General features: G+C 37.2%; 1 protein-coding gene across 1 annotated transcript in view; it reads right to left on the bottom strand.

The window, feature by feature from the left end:
- The window catches only part of SLC27A6 (solute carrier family 27 member 6), a 76,003-nt gene that overhangs the window by 45,865 nt on the left and 13,224 nt on the right, over positions 1 to 16,914 (bottom strand). Inside the window, exon 2 of the mRNA XM_040444383.1 lies at positions 10,127 to 10,330. Within this exon, the coding sequence (XP_040300317.1) occupies positions 10,127 to 10,330 (204 nt within the window). The remainder of the gene's footprint in view (positions 1 to 10,126; positions 10,331 to 16,914) is intronic.

Genomic DNA, 16,914 nt, shown 5'->3' with positions numbered 1-16,914 from the left:
AAAACACAACATAACAAATATGGTGGGATGCAGCAATAGCAGTTCTTAGAAGAAAGTTTATAGCTATAAATACCTAAGTAATTAGAAAGGTCTCAAGTAACCTAACTTTATACCTCAAGGAGCTAGTAAAAGGAAAAATTAAGCCCAAAGTTAGCAGAAGGAAGGAAATAATGAGGATCAGAGAAATACAAACCAAAATAAACAATAAAAAAAAATCGACAAAACTAAAAGCTGGTTCTTTAAAAAGTTCAACAAAATTGGTAGACTAGAGAAGAGAGAAGAATCAAATAAATAAAATTAGAAACAAAAGAGAAGACATTACAACTGACACTATAGAAATAAAAAGGATCATGAGAGACTAATATGAACAATTATATGCCAACAAATTACATAACATAGAAGCAATGGATACATTGCTAGAAGCACACAACGTACCAAGACTCAATCAGGAAGAAATAGGAAATCGTAACAGATCAATAATGAGTAAAAAGACTGAGTATAAAAAAACCAAAAACTCCCCAAAGTGAAATCTCCAGGACCAGCTCCTTCACTGGAGACTTCTACCAAACATTTGAAGAAAATATTGACAAGGAAGCAACACTTCCAAATGCACTGTACAAGATCAGCATTACTTTGATACCAAAACCAGATAAAAATACAAGAAAAAAAAATAGTAACCAATATCCCTGATTAAAACAGATGCAACAATTCTCAATATTAGCAAACTGAATTCTAGAACACATTAAAAGCATGATACACCATGACCAAGTGGGATTTATCCCTGGGATCCAAGGATGGTTCAACATAGGCGAATCAATAAATATAACACACCACATCAATCAGATGAAACCTAAAAATCACACGATCATTTCAAGAGACCGAGAAGAAAAGCATTTGATAATAAACATCCTCTTTTAATAAAAACCTTTAACAGACTGTGTATTGAAGGAATGCACCTCAACATAATAAAGGCCATATGTGACAGTCTGATAGTTCAACAGAGAGAAATTGAAAACACTCCTAATAAGATCAAGGACAAGGCAAAGGATGCCCACTATTACAATTCCTATTTAATACATTACTGGAAGTCTTAGCAAGAACAATTAGGCAAGATAAAGAAATAAATGTTCTCCAAATAGGAAAGAAAGAAGTAAAATTGTCATTATTTGCTGATGATATTATCCTATATAGAGAGAAAATCCCAAAGAATTAGGCAAAAGACTATTGGAATTGATCAACAGTTTCAGTGAAGGGTCAGGACACAAAATCAACATACAGAAATCAATTGTGTTCCTTTACACTAATGATGACTCATCTGAAAAAGAAAGAAAACCATCCCATTCACAATAGCATCAAAAACAATAAAATGCATAGGAATAAATATACTCAAGGAAATAAAAGATCTGTACAATGAAAACTATAAAACTTTGCTAAAAGAAATTAAAGAAGACACAAATAGAAAGACAGCCCATGTTCATGGATCGGAAGAATTAATATTGTAAGACTTGCCAAACTACTTAAAGCCATCTACAGATTCAAAGCAATCACCATCAAAGTACCAAAGGCATTCTTCACAGAAATATAGGAAACAATCTGAAAATTTGTGTGGAACCACAGAAGACCCCAAATAGCCAATGTAATACTGAGAAAAAAAGAACAAAGACAGAGGTATCATGCTTCTGAATTTCAAACTACACTACAAAGCCACAATAATAAACACAGGAGGCACTGGCACAAAAATAGGCATATCTACTAATGGAACAGAATGGAGAGCCCAGAATTAAACCCTGGCATATATGGTCAACTAATATTTGACCAGGAAACCAAGAATACCTAGTGGGTAAAAGGTAGTCTCCTCAACAAATGATGCTAGGAATACTAGAAAAACATACGTAGAACAATGAGGGGCACCGAGGTGGCTCAGTCAGTTAAGTGTCAGCCTCTCGATTTCAGTTCAGTTCATGATCTTGCAGTTCATGAGATCGAGCCCCACATCAGGCTTAGAATGTTCTCTCTCCCCTCTCTCTGTCCGTCTACATGCTTGCTCTCTCTCTCTCTCTCTCTCTCTCTCAAAATAAACAGACTTAAAAAGGTGTTAACAACATATAGAACAATGAAATTGGACCTCTGTCTCACACCATAAAAAAAATGAACTCACCATGTATCAAAGACTTAAACATAAGACCTAATACAATAAAACTCCTAAAAGAAAATATATGGAAGAAGCTTATTGATATTGCTCTTGGCATTAATTTTTTTTAAATGACACCAAAAGCATAAACAATAAAAGAAAATTCAACAAATGCTTCTTTACAGCCAAAAAACAAAAAACAAAAAAACAAACAAACAAACAAAAAAAAACAAAAAAAAAAAAACCCAAACAACCAGCCAAATAAAAAGACAACCTATAGAATGGGAGAAAATTTCTGCAAACCATATATCAGATAAGGAGTTAATATTCAAAATATGTAAAGAAGTAAATCAACTCAGTAACAGAAAAAAAAATACAGTTAAAAACTGGGAAGAAAAACTAATAGACAGTTCTCCAAAATGTACATCAAAATGGCCAGATACCTGAAAAGATATGCAACATCACTAATCACCAGGGAAATGCAAATCAAAACCACAGTGAGATATCACCTCACACGTGTTAGAATGGCTACAGCCAGGAAGACAAGAGACAACAGATTCTGGCAAAGGTGCAGTAAAAAGGGAACATTTATACATTGCTTGTGGAGTGTAAGTTGGACTCAACATTGTGGAAAACAATATGGAGGTTCTTCAAAAAATTAAAGAACAGATTTACCACACAGTCCAATTCTACTTCTGGATATATACCCAAAGGAAATCAAAATGTGATTTCAATCAGATAATCTGCTCTCCCATGTTTATCACAGCATTATTCATAATAGTCAATGGATTAAAAAAGATGTGGTCCATATACACAGTGGGATATTATTCAGTCATTAAAAAGAAAGCTATTCTTCCATTTGAGACAACATGGATAGACTGTGAGCACATTATGCTACGTGAGATAAGTCAGAAAGAGAAAGACAAGTACTGTATAATGTCACTTATATATGGGACCTAAAAATGTTAAGCCTGCAAAAACCAGAGAGTAAAATGTTGCCAAAGGATGGGTGTGTATGTATGGGGGTGGGGGGGGTGGGGGGGATAAAAGTGATGGTGTTTAAAGGTACAAACTTTTAAGGAATAGTCAATAAGCTGTAGAAATCTAAGGTATAGTACAAGGAATATAACAGTAAAATTGTACTATAATTATGTGATATGCTAAATATCACTATACAGAGATATTATATAAATGTTTCAAAGTAACACATTATATACTTTAAATTTACAATGCTACACATAGAATTTATTCAATAAAAATAAGTTATAAAATAAAATACACTCCCATGTCTGATGTTTGAATTTTATAGCCAAAATTTCCTACTGCCCACTACACGCTTCTCTAGGTATTCTCTGGCCCCATGTAATGCCCTATGGCTGGTACTTTCTCCTGGACCTCCTACTACTGATCATTTTTACCTGTTTTGGCTAAACCTCTTTGAAATGATACTTGATCTTCCAACTGAGATTTGACTCATGGTGCTATTTCTATCTATCTCCCAACATATATCTCACTGAGACAACAAGCACTACCTATTGCATACAAACTAAACTCCAGTTTGCTCTGGTAAGCCTTCTCTGATTTCATCGTATATTCAGTGCTTTGTATAGTAACCAAAATTATTTACACGTTGCACAGTCAACTGGGGTACCATCTTACTAAGAGTAGGACATCATTCTTTCCTCTGATTCAACACATTCACTGATAAAAAGCCAACATTCTCATGGGGTTTCTGGTCACAGCAGCACATAGAGCTATGAACCTGAGGCTTCAATGACTCCTAGACATTTTACCCAGGTGAACCTTAAGTCCACCCTGTTGCCTCACCTGCTTTGACATATTCTGACAAGCTTTGTGTTCCATGTCTACTAAAATGGAAGATAATTGATCTCATATGCAAAGCTGGCATTGTCTTGCATTTTATCCTAACTAAAATTTACTAATTTTTTTAAAAAAGAAATCTCTCTGGCTCTTCCTGATAGCTTGGCATCTCACACCATAGAAGTTTGTTGTCCTTCTCATGCATGGGGAATCTCTCCAAATTTTCTTGTTAAACCCATTGGGTGAGACTAGCTCCATCTTTGGCTTTTGGTAATTCAACGCCTTTCTCTTCTTCATCCAGAGGATCAATCATTTATGTGTTTTCTGCTTCCAAGAAGTTCCCACCCATGGTCCTTCAGTCACTATATTCCCTACTTCCCACACTGTTCCTGATTTCATGGCAACCCAGCTTTAAAAGTAGCTTTTTACTAGGGGTTGTGACCAAAAATAAGGATGCTTTATCTAGGTGTTTCCTGTGAGCTTATGTACCTCCTTCAAAGCACACTAGTAAACTAATTAGCCATGTTTCCCTTCCTAATCTGGTTAGCTTTAAGTGATAATGACCTTGTTAATGTATTATAAGCCATCCAAAGTATTCAGTTAGATTTTTTGATAAGAGACAACAATTATGAACTTGTCTGGGAAATGAAAGTGATCAAAACTTGATGGAGGTTAAAGTTGGAAAGAAGGAAAAAAGAAATAGGAGAATAAAGTTTGTTACAACAGCATTTTAAAGTCCTGCCTTTAAAGAGTTAGAAAGCACATTAACATATTAAAGCCCTTGTGGAGCCCAATGGTGCAGAAACTTTGATATTTTTGTTATGGTGTTTCTCAAACTTATGTGGTCATAAAGTCCCTTTTCGATTTTTATTTCATTTTTTTTAAGTTGTGAAGGGATATGCTGTACAACAGACGTGGAGAAAAGATACCTAATATGGCCTCCAAAGTGCTCTCCTAATCTTCTATGAATCCCTAGCCTTGGAACTCCTCACATGTCCAGGAGGAGGTCCAGGCATAAAGGTGGGAGGGAAGCTGTGTCCAGTGAGTTGAGGATTAGGAGGATAAAGAAGGGAGAGATGATCCAATTCAGAGGTAGGAATAAATAATTTAAGGAGTTCTGGGATAGTTTTGGAAAAATGAAAAAATCCATAAGGTCAAGGAAAAGGAGCGACAAAGGACAGAGAGATTGAGATGGTGTTAGCCACTGGCTTCCAGGCATAGTGTGGCAGGCAGTGACCTCGTTTTCTTCTTCCTCCTCCTTCTTAGGAACAGTCAAACCAATGGCTCCTCTGTCCAGGCTTAAACAGCTTTCCTAGAGATTCCTGAAGCTACCTAACCAAGCCCAGTGAACAATAAGAGAACTAGATGTTGGCAGATAGAACACATACACTCAAGGCAAAAAGAATGGAATTACAGATGAAAACAACCAAATTTTGGAAAAGCAGAAGGACAGCTGTGTACACAGCATACCCAAAAAGCTGACACAGGAGATAAACCTTGAGGAAAGCTGATCTGCCCCCACAGAATCCCAAAAAGGCTCAGAAATTTCATTAGCAGGCACCCTATTGAAATGGAAGATAAATATGGAACTATAAACAAGGAGCTTTATAGAATGTCTATTTAAGAAACCATGATGTCAATGTTATAGAAAAGGGAATCTATATAATTCTCAACCTTTGTTCATTAAAATATCACATTATCACTTATGTCAAAGAAACATGAATGCCATCAAAACTGAACTCAATCTTTTTCTCACTTGGAGACAGAATGTGTCTGATCAGATCCAGGAATATATTATTTTGGTGACCTTGGGCAAACAGAACTTGGCAGTGGTAAGAATGGATAGAAAATGTTTAATACCAGCTGACAGCCTTCCTTATAACCTGTCAAAAGGGCTTATGAGAAGATTCTCTCTCCATCATTCACTTTTTCAAAGCCCACTTTCTTTTTTTTTTAAATATGAAATTTATTGTCAAATTGGTTTCCATACAACACCCAGTGCTCATCCCAACAGGTGCCCTCCTCAATACCCATCACCCACCCACTCTCCCCTCCCTCCCACCCCTCATCAACCCTCAGTTTGTTCTCAGTTTTTAAGAGTCTCTTATGTTTTGGCTCCCTCCCTCTCTAACCTTTTTTTTTCCTTCCCCTCCTCCATGGTCTTCTGTTAAGTTTCTCAGGATCCACATAAGAGTGAAAACATATGGTATCTGTCTTTCTCTGTATGACTTATTTCACTTAGCATAACACTCTCCAGTTCCATCCACGTTGCTACAAAAGGCCCTATTTCATTCTTTCTCATTGCCACGTAGTATTCCATTGTGTATATAAACCACAATTTCTTTATCCATTCATCAGCTGATGGACATTTAGGCTCTTTCCATAATTTGTCAAAGCCCACTTTCTATATCACTTCCTAACTTGCATCAACACCTTCTTCATTATCAACATCCTAAGACTTTATTGTGTGAGAATCAAGTGACTTATAACATCAAATGGCATACTAATATAAATGATCATATTTATTACCCTTACAGTCACTTAATTCAGCACAAGATTTTGAGTTGCAAAAGCAACATTTTGTATTAGAGAGAGATGCCTTTTATAAAAAAATATTAATTAAATCTTCAAGGAGGCTCCATATGGTTTTGTCAGACTCTTCGATAGCATTATATTATTAAATCGTGATATCTGTGACGAGTTCTGTACATTGCTCTGCTCTGTTCTTTATAAGAGGACCCCACATTGCTTAGACTTTAAGTTAAAAGGGGATGACATTTGTAGAACACTCCCTGTGTAAGATCATTCACAAACCAATTTTAGAAGAATGTCAATAAATGCTTCTTGATATTTGTTTTACAATTCAAAAAATAATACAAAATTATAGCCCTAGATTGCTTCCACTATTCTGGTAGAAATTATGAGATTTACCCTCCGGAAAAGAGAAGCCTCCGGAAACCTTGGGAAGAAGAAATACTGAGCAAATAAGGGGAATAAAAAAAGAAAGTCTGCCTTTGCCTTCAGCTCCCTTTCACATTTGACTCGTTTCACCCTTTGAGAATCCTGTCTGAGGAATCTGAATCGTCCACAAGTAACAAACTGAAAGACACTGACAGTCATGAATTCCCTGACAAAATGTCCTTTACGATGAAACCAAACAGTCCATAAATTCCACTCAGGCACACAGAGACTCTAGTCAGGATTTGTTTTGGGGGGTTTTATGTGTGTTTCTTTGTATGCATTTTCAATATGAAGTGAATATTTAAGGAAATCCTCTAGGATAAAGGACAGAGACCAAAACAAACCAAAAGATAAAAGGATATTGGCAAAAATAGAGACAAGGTAGAGAGGAGAAATTTTCAAAAAATTATTGCTAATATTCTGAGAGATACGGGATAATAAATAATAACACAAAAATAACATGGTGGAAAAAAGAGGCATTTTCAGAGAACAGAGGTTTGGAAGATAAATCTCTCAAAAAGTAGATGAAAAGTAAGAGAAGGAAAATGGGATAAAAAGATTAGAAAATTAATTACTCAGTCCAGGAGGACCAATCTTTAAGAAGTTACAGTTTCAAAGACAAAAGAATAAACAAACAAATATAATAGAAGGAGTAGGTGGGCAGAAAGAATAGCAATAAAAAAGGAAAGAGAAGGGGACAGAGAACTTATTTCTCTTTAATTTCCAAGTACCTAGACTTGTAAGACATGAGTTTCCAGACAGAAAAGGCCTATAAATTTTCCAGCAAAATGGATAAGTAAGACCAGGCCCAGTATAAGTCATCACCTCATTCGGGACCACTGAAGACTCACAGGAGATAATAAAAATCCCCCACAAAGAGAAAAACAACACCAGCTTGGATGTAAAGGCAAAGAAATCGGAAAAGAAATGATGTCTCACTATGTGTCCTGGAAGTCAGAACACGGAGCCATGTCCTCAAACCCTGGCATAGAAATTTTCTTCTAACCTAGAATACTACGTGGCTAAGCAGAAGGGTAGAAAATAAGACATTGCTGGATGTGAGGACTTAACCATTCATCTCCTAAATACTCCTTAGCATATAGCTACTGGAAGCGGGGCAGTGAACTGAGGAAACTAATTTAGGATCTAGGAATTGGGGGATCAGAAAAAAAAAAACTGAAGGGAATTCCCAGGACAATGGTGACAAATAAACCCAGGATGGTCAGAGAGCAAGGGGTTGAGACTGAAATCATAGGGAGGCTCCAGGCAAAAGGTGGCCAAGAACACATGCTTGACAACGTACAGACTATGTTTTCAATATCAAAGGTGAGCTCTCTTTTTGACAAAGGGGTGAATATGAGTGATAGGTGTATAGATAACTAAGTAAGCAAGCAAACAAAAACAATAATGTTTAAGTCCAGGTTGGGGGGAAATCTTACACAAAAGGAGATAATAGTGTTTACTAAGTTATGATACTGATACCAATCCAGTCAAAATTAATGATGACACATTAGCAGGATGTTGGGGAAAGAAAGTGTCTGCACCAGAGAGAAAGAAATAAATGGAGAGAAAGAGTGGCTGGTGATGGAAGGCAAATCCTCATTTCCATCATGGGAAATCAGTAGATACTTTCCAGTAAGAATCTACTAAATATCCAGTAAGATACCTGTTTTGTTTAGAGAAATGGAGGTGATTCCTAAAAAGAAAGATCTAAAAATACTGAATGCATTTGGTTTGGGGAAGGAGAAATTGAGGCGGCAGGGGGTGGGGGGGGGTGGGCATGCAGGGTACTTTTCTCTAAAATTTCTTAAGCTATTAGAATTTTTCATCTCTGTGCTATAACTTTAACACAAATAAGTATCAAATAAAATAAAAATTAGTAGTACTTTTGCTTTCAGCCTATTGTACAATGCAGTAAACAATCTGGTTTCAATCTTGAAAAACAAAAATTGTTACTAGTGGCTTTGGCATGTTCTCTTTGGGCTGGGGGAGTGGTGAAGATTGTTTGGAAGACCAGTCACTTTCTGTTTTTAGCAAGAAAACAGCCATACAGATAGATTGGTTAAGTACCTTCTGTTGGAAGTTTTTAAAACATATCATTTCTGAAATTTTATTGTCTCTTGTAAAGTCCAAAGTCAGGCTAAATGTATGCAGACAATTTGATACGCATTAGCATTTTCCAGTTCATTTATCAAAGCTGTTCTAAATGAAGTTAAAAGCACAGCCTACTTTCCAGTGTAAAAGAGATCGTTAGCCTCCAAAGAGTAAATTTAAAAAAGAGAGAGAGAGACAAGCACATATATACACAGAAGAGGAAAGAAAAAGAAAAATGTAAGAAAACTATTTATGCAATAATAGTTTGCTTATATTACTGCCTGTGCCCAGGAAATGAGGAGCAGAGTATTTTTAATGTACTTAATTCAAACACCCAATTATCTTCACACTAACTGCAAAAGTGTATTTAGCCTACCATAAAGACCATTCAACTTTTCCTAAGAATCAACTGAGTTTAATATTTTGTTGAATTCTTAGGCAGTTTATTCTTTTTATTTTGGTGTGTTGTTATTTTTATCAAAAAAAAAAAAAGTGTGAATGTTTAGTTACTTGATCCTATTTTCTATCTTCTCCAAAACATGCAGGGCTTCCAAGACTTCCTATTTGTCACATGTTCCGATGACCCTAAGGAAAAACTGGGAGAGCCTGCTATAGGTGCTTAAATTACAGCTATAGCTGGATTGTGTTTAGGATTTAACATGGTACACGAAAATAGAGAAGACCTTTAAAATAGACTAACGGATTTGTGAATCCAGTAAGATAATTAGAAACTACTTCAGCTAATTTCTTCATTTTATGCATCAGGAATCTTAAGGAACAGAGAAGCTACCAGGTATCTTGCCAAAGAGGCTGGCCAAATTTCACACTCCGAGCAACTGGGTTGGGTCAAACTGTTGAGACATTCCAGAGTCCTTCGTCGAATCAAGTTTGAAGAAAATCTTTCTAAATGAGACAGTGGCCAAGTGAACAGGGTAATTTGCCACGTTGTGGTTAGAGCAATGAACTTTTTCAACCAGGTTTGAGGGTTCTAAGATCTAAGAGCCTCAGGACTTCTTGGATGCATGCTTTTTCAGATGTTTGCTGAGTACCCATGGTGACTATGGTTGCTTTGCAAATATGTTGCTTTCTTTTTAATTTTCAAGATGAAAGGGATCATACCTGTTGTTCCAGAGGTAAAGATATAAACGTGAGTAGACCTAAGGCTTGAGGCAACATGGTGGCTGCGTGCCACAGGCTTGTCAGATGCCGTCCTCAGTTTTTCTTTGAGTGAAATCACGCCTCGTGGAACAGAATCACTCATTGCCCAAACACTGATACCTTCTGGGATTCTCGGCAGGATTTCTTCTATAGTTCCAAGCAAATCTAAAAACCAAAGGTTTAGGAATAGATAAATAAACCATAAATCTCAAATGATTAACCTGTGTTTTCTTTTCTCTGTTGAAACAGGGATAGAATGTAAATAGAACATGGACTTCCTTTTCATTAGGATAACCATATGATTCTGATTCAACTGGACCAATTGAAAGGGAAATCTGGTTATCACCTGACTTAATAAATTCAAATAGGCTGATTCAAATTGAACTTCACAGACACCATTATTCAGATTATGGTTTTTTCCAATATTTAAGTGGAACTCTTTTTATATCCTGCTTTAAATCTACACTCAGGATACTAAACATTTTCCTTGAAATACATCTTAGTGGCTCATTATACCCAAAAAATACTATCTGTCTGTCACTGTTTAATTCTACTATTCTGCAATACATTCAGGAGACTCCCCTGACTCTTCTGGTATCATAAGATCATTATACTTTAGAGACACTTTTGGAGTCAAAAGTTAAGGAAATTAGAAGTCCTTTTCTCTGGATCAGGATAATGGAAAGTCGGCTTGGGGTCGCCTGGGTGGCTTAGTCAGTTCAGCATCCGACTTCGGCTCAGGTCGTGACCTCATGGTTCACGAGTTCAAGCGCTGCATCATGGTCACTGCTGTCAGCCTGTCAGTGCTGAGCCTACTCTGGATCCTTTGTCCCCCTTTCTCTCTGCCCCTCTCTTGTTTGCACTCTCCCTCTCAAAAAAATAAATAAAACTTTTTTTTCCTAAAGTGAAAGTCTTTGAAAGCAAAAGGAGGAAATGAATGTCTTCCAGAAAAGGTAGTAAGATCCTCAGTTCCCAGCAAGGTGCAACAATGGCAAGTAGGAGCAGGTTGATGACAGCAGCACCCTCCATCAGCAGCAATGGAATCCAAGACTCAGCTAGAACCAAGGTCAGGAGAAAAGGGAGGCAGAGGAGTAGAAAGAAAATCCTGAAACACTGGTGTCTTCAAGTATGAAGATCTTGAGAGTCTCATAAGACAAAGAATCTGGGTTGCAATAAAGGTTTCAGAAAGGAGAAAGGGACACTTCTCTCAAGAAGCATCTACCGTACAGATCACAACAAAGCACCTGGAGAGGAGAGCCTATGTTACATTAACTTGGGAGACTGAACTAAATCTTCTTAATTTGGTCATTAATGTAGAAGAAAATGTAATCTGCTCATGGGGAGAGGTGGGTAGAGAAAAAGCAAGACAGAAGGTGGGCATGAGTCCCTGAGGAGGAAATACTTATTAAGGTACCCAGCACACTGTAGGATATAAAACAAGGGTGGAGGAGGCATCTTGTTCCTGGAGAGTCTTTGCATAAGCCAGTGAGGAGGCCTTCTTTTTTTTTTTTCCAGGGAAGAGACACAGTTATTTATGTATTTTAAACTCTTTTAAAATTTGACACTTCCCTACTTTAATATGGATCTCTAACAGTGAAGTTTGACTTTTACATTCCACAAAGGTGCTCCGATTTTAGTTTGGTATTCCTATAAAGTGTCCTAATTGTCGAAGATATAAGTGATTTCTGAGGGCTACATTATTTATCTTAAAATCTACATTATTTTATTGGAGATATAAAACACTAATACCCCACTAGCCTGTAGAGTTAATGCAAGAAATGCCAAAGATTACCAACAACCACCAGAAGCTAGGAAGAGTCAAGGGAAGATTTTTTGCTTAGATCCGTTAGAGGGAACGTGGCCCTGCAGACACTTTTATTTTGGACTTCTAGCGCCAGAGATGTGAGGGAATAAATTCCTATTGTTTTAAGCAACCTAGTTTGTGATCTATTACTTCAGCAGCCCCAGGAAATTAATACACCAAGGTCACAAGCTGGTGAACAGAACTGTTATTCTTTTTTTTTAATTAATTAATTAATTTTTAAATTTACATCCAAGTTAGTTAGCATATGGTGCAATGATGATTTCAGGAGTACATTCCTTAATGCCCCTTACCCATTTAGCCCAACCCCCTCCACAACGCCTCCAGCAACCTTCTGTTTGTTCTCCATATTTAAGTCTCTTATGTTTTGTCCTCCTCCCTGTTTTTATATTATTTTTACTTCCCTTCCTTTATGTTCATCTGTTTCGTACCTTAAATTCCTCATATGAGTGAAGTCATATGATATTTTCTTTCTCTGAGTGACTAATTTCCCTTGTTCGTGTGTGTGTGTATATGTGTGTGTGTGTGTGTGTGTGTGTGTGTGTGTGTGTGTGTGTATACCACAAATTCTTTATCCATTCATCCGTCCATGGACATTTGGACTCTTTTTATACTTTAGCTATTGTCGATAGCGCCACTATAAACATTGCAGTGCATGTGCCCCTTTGAAACAGCATGCCCGTATCCCTTGGATAAATACCTAGTAGTGCAATTGCTGGGTCATAAGGTAGTTCTATTTTTAATTTTTTGAGGAACCTCCATACTGTTTTCCAGAGAGGCTGCACCAGTTTGCATTCCCACCAACAGTGCAAAAGAGATCCTCTTTCTCATCATCCTTGTCAATATCTGTGTTTGCCTGAGTTGTTAATGTGAGCCATTCTGACAGGTGTGAGGTGGTATCTCATTGTGGTTTTGATTTGTATTTCCCTGATGATGAGTGATGTGGAGCATTTTTTCAAATGTCTGTTAGCCATCTGGATGTCTTCTTTGGAGAAGTGTCTATTCATGTCTTTTTTCTCATTTCTTCACTGAATTATTTGCTTTTTGGGTGTTGAGTTTGCTAAGTTCTTTATAGATTTTGGATACTAACCCTTTACCTAATACATCATTTGCAAATCTCTTCTCCCATTCAGTTGGTGGCCTTTTAGTTTTTCTGACTGTTTCCTTTGCTGTGCAGCATCGTTTTATCTTGATGAGGTCCCAACAGTTCATTTTTGCTTTTGTTTCCCTTGCCTCTGGAGATGTCTTGAGTAAGAAGTTGCTGCAGCCAGGCTCAAAGAGGTTTTTGCCTGCTTTCTCCTCTGTGATTTTGATGGCTTTCTGTCCTTCATTTAGGGCTTTCTGTCTTACATTTAGGTCCATCCATTTTGATTTACTTTTGTGTATGGTGTAAGAAAGGTTCATTTTTCTGCATATGTCCAGTTTTCCCAGCACCATTTGCTGAAGACACTGTCTTTATTCCATTGAATATTCTTTCCTGCTTTGTCAGAGATTAGTTGGCCATATGTTTGTGGGTCCATTTCTGGGTTTCTTATTCTGTTCCATTGATCGGAGCGCCTGTTTTTGTGCCAGTACCATACTGTCTTGGTGATTACAGCTTTGTAACATATCTTCAAGTCCGGAATTGTGATGTCCCCAGCATTGGTTTTCTTTTTCAAGATTGCTTTGGCTATTCAGAGTCTTTTTCAGTTTCATACAAATTTTAGGGTTGTTTGTTCTAGCTCGGTGAAGAATGCTGGTGTTATTTTGATGGGGATTGCACTGAATATGTAGATTGCTTTGGGTAGTATCGACATTTTAACAAAGTTTGTTCTTCCAATCCAGGAGCATGGAATGTTTTTCCATTTCTTTGGGTCTTCAATTTCTTTCATAAGCTTTCTATAGGTTTCAGTGTATAGATTTTTGAACTCTTTGGTTGTGTTTATTCCTAGGTATTTTATATATTTTTTGGTGCAATTGTAAATGGGATCGATTCCTTGATTTCTATTTCTTTTGCTTCATTATTGGTGTATAAGAGTGCAACTGATTTCTGTGCATTGATTTTATACCCTGTGACTTTGCTGAATTCATGGATCAGTTCTAGCAGTTTTTGGTGGAATCTTTTGGGTGTTTCATATAGAGTATCATGTCATCTGTGATGAGTGAAAGTTTGACCTCCTCCTGGCTGATTTGGATGCCTTTTATTCCTTTGTGTTGTCTGATTGCTGAGGCTAACACTTCCAATACCATGTTGAGTAACAGTGGTGAGAGGGGACATCCCTGTAGTGTTCCTGACCTTAGGGAGAAAGTTCTCAGCTTTTTCCCAGTGAGGATGATATTGGTTGGTCTTTCATATACAGCTTTTATGATCTTGAGGTATGATCCTTCCATCCATATTTTCTTGAGGGTTTTTATCAAGAAAGGATACTATATTTTGTCAAATGCTTTCTCTGCATCTACTGAGAGGATCATGTGGTTCTTATGCTTTCTTCTCTTGATGTGATGTATCACACTGATTGTTTTGCGGATATTGAACCAGTGCCCTGCATCCCAGATATAAATCCCACTTGGTCGGGGTGAATAATTCTTTTAATGTATTGTTGGATCCAGTTGGCTCAATCTTGTTGAGGATTTTTGCATCCATGTTCATCAGGGAAATTGGTCTGTAATTCTCCTTTTTAGTGGGGTCTGGTTTTGGAATCAAGGTAATGCTGGCTTCATAGAATGAGTTTGGAAGTTTTCCTTACATTTCTATTTTTTGGAACAGCTTCAATAGAATAGGTGTTAACTCTTCTTTATATGTTTTGTAGAATTCCCCTGGAAAGCCATCCAGCCCTGGACTCTTGTTTTTGGGGAGATTTTTGACTACTAATTAGATTTCTTTGCTGATTATGGATCTGTTCAAATTTTCTATTTCTTCCTGTTCCAATTTTGGTGGTTTATATGTTTCTAGGAATTTGCCCATTTCTTCCAGATTGCCCTTTTTTATTGGCATATAATTACTCATAATATTCTATTATTGTTTGTATTTCTGCCGTGTTGGTTGTGACCTCTCCTCTTTCATTCTTGCTTTTATTGATTTGGGTCCTTTCCTTTTTCTTTTGGATCAAACTGGCTAGGGGTTTAACAATTTTATTAATTCTTTCAAAGAATCAACTCCTGCTTTCATTGATCTGTTCTACTGGTTTTTTGGTTTCGATAACATTGATTTCTGCTCTACTCTTTAGTATTTTCTGTCTTCTGCTGGTTTGGGACTTAATTTGCTCTTCTTTTTCCAGCTCTTTAAGGTGTAATGTTAGGTTGTGTATCTGAGACCTTTCTTCTTTCTTTAGGAAGGCCTGGATTGCTGAATACTTCCCTCTTATGACTGCCTTTGCTGCATCCCAGAGGTTTGGGCTGTGGTGTTATCATTTTCATTGGCTTCCATGTACTTTTCCATTTCCTCTTTAACTTCTTGGTTAGCCCATTCATTCTTTAGTAGGATGTTCTTTAGTCTCCAAGTATTTGTTACCTTTCCAAATTTTTTTCTTGTGGTTGATTTCGAGTTTCATAACATTGTGGTCTGAAAATATGCACAGTATGATCTCAATTCTTTTGTATTTGTTGAGGGCTGATATGTGTCCCAGTATTTGATCTATTTTGGAGAACGTACCATGCACACTGGAGAAGACTGTATATTCTGCTGCTTTAGGATGGCATGTTCTGAATATATCTGTTAAGTCCATCTGGTCCAGTGTGTCATTCAAACCCATTGTTTCCTTGTTGATTTACTGTTTAGATGATCTGTCCTTTGTTGCTAGTGGCGTGTTGAATTCCTGTACTATTATGGTATTATCATCAATGAGTTTCTTTATGATTGTGATTAACTGATTTATACATTTGGGTGCTATCATGTTTGGAGCATAAATGTTCACAATTGTTAGGTCTTCTTGGTGGATAGACCCCTTAATTATGATAGAATGCCCTTGGGGCGCCTGGGTGGCGCAGTCGGTTAAGCGTCCGACTTCAGCCAGGTCACAATCTCGCGGTCCGTGAGTTCGAGCCCTGCGTCGGGCTCTGGGCTGATGGCTCGGAGTCTGGAGCCTGTTTCCGATTCTGTGTCTCCCTCTCTCTCTGCCCCTCCCCCGTTCATGCTCTGTCTCTCTCTGTCCCAAAAATAAATTAACGTTGAAAAAAAAAATTTAAAAAAAAAAAAAAAAAAAAGAATGCCCTTCTTCATCTCTTGTTACAGTCTTTATTTTAAAATCTAGATTGTCTAAGTTTGGCTACTCTGGCTTTCTTTTGGCGACAATTAGCATGATAGATGGTTCTCCACCCCTTTACTTTCAATGTGAAGGTGTCTTTAGGTCTAAAATGGGTCTCTTGTAAAAAGCATAAAGATGGACCTTGTTTTCTTATCTGTTACCCTATGTCTTTTGATTGGAGCGTTTAGTCCACTGACCTCTAGAGTGGGTACTGAAGATATGAATTTATTGCCATTATGTTGCCTTTAGAGTTGGAGTTACTGGTGGTGTTCTCTGGTCCTTTCTAGCCTTTGTTGCTTTTGGTCTTGTTTTGTTCTTTTTTCTTTTTTCTTTTCTCCCCTCAGAGAGTTCCCCCTTAAAATTTCTTGGAGGGCTGGTTTTGTATCATGAACTCCTTTAAGTTTTGTTTGTCTGGGAAGCTTTTTATCTCTCCTTATATTTTGAATGGCAGCCTTGCTGTATAAAGAATTCTTGGCTGCATATTTTTCTGATTCAGTTCATTGAATATATCCTGCCACTCCTTTCTGGCCTGCCAAGTTTCTGTGGATTGGTCCGCTTCAAAGTCTTATGGACTTTTTTTTTTCCCTTCCTGCTTTCAAGATTCTTTCCTTGCCTTAGTGTTTTGTGAATTTGACTATAATATGCCTGTTGATGGTCAGTTTTTGTTGAATCTAATGGGTGTTCTCTGTGCTTCCTAGATTTTG

The sequence above is a fragment of the Herpailurus yagouaroundi genome, unplaced genomic scaffold, assembly GCF_014898765.1.
Source record: "Herpailurus yagouaroundi ecotype Mexico unplaced genomic scaffold, PumYag 192, whole genome shotgun sequence".
Classification (NCBI taxonomy): Eukaryota; Metazoa; Chordata; class Mammalia; order Carnivora; family Felidae; genus Herpailurus; species Herpailurus yagouaroundi.
Note: the sequence above shows the minus strand (reverse complement) of the source record. Positions and strands in the feature narration are given on the sequence as shown.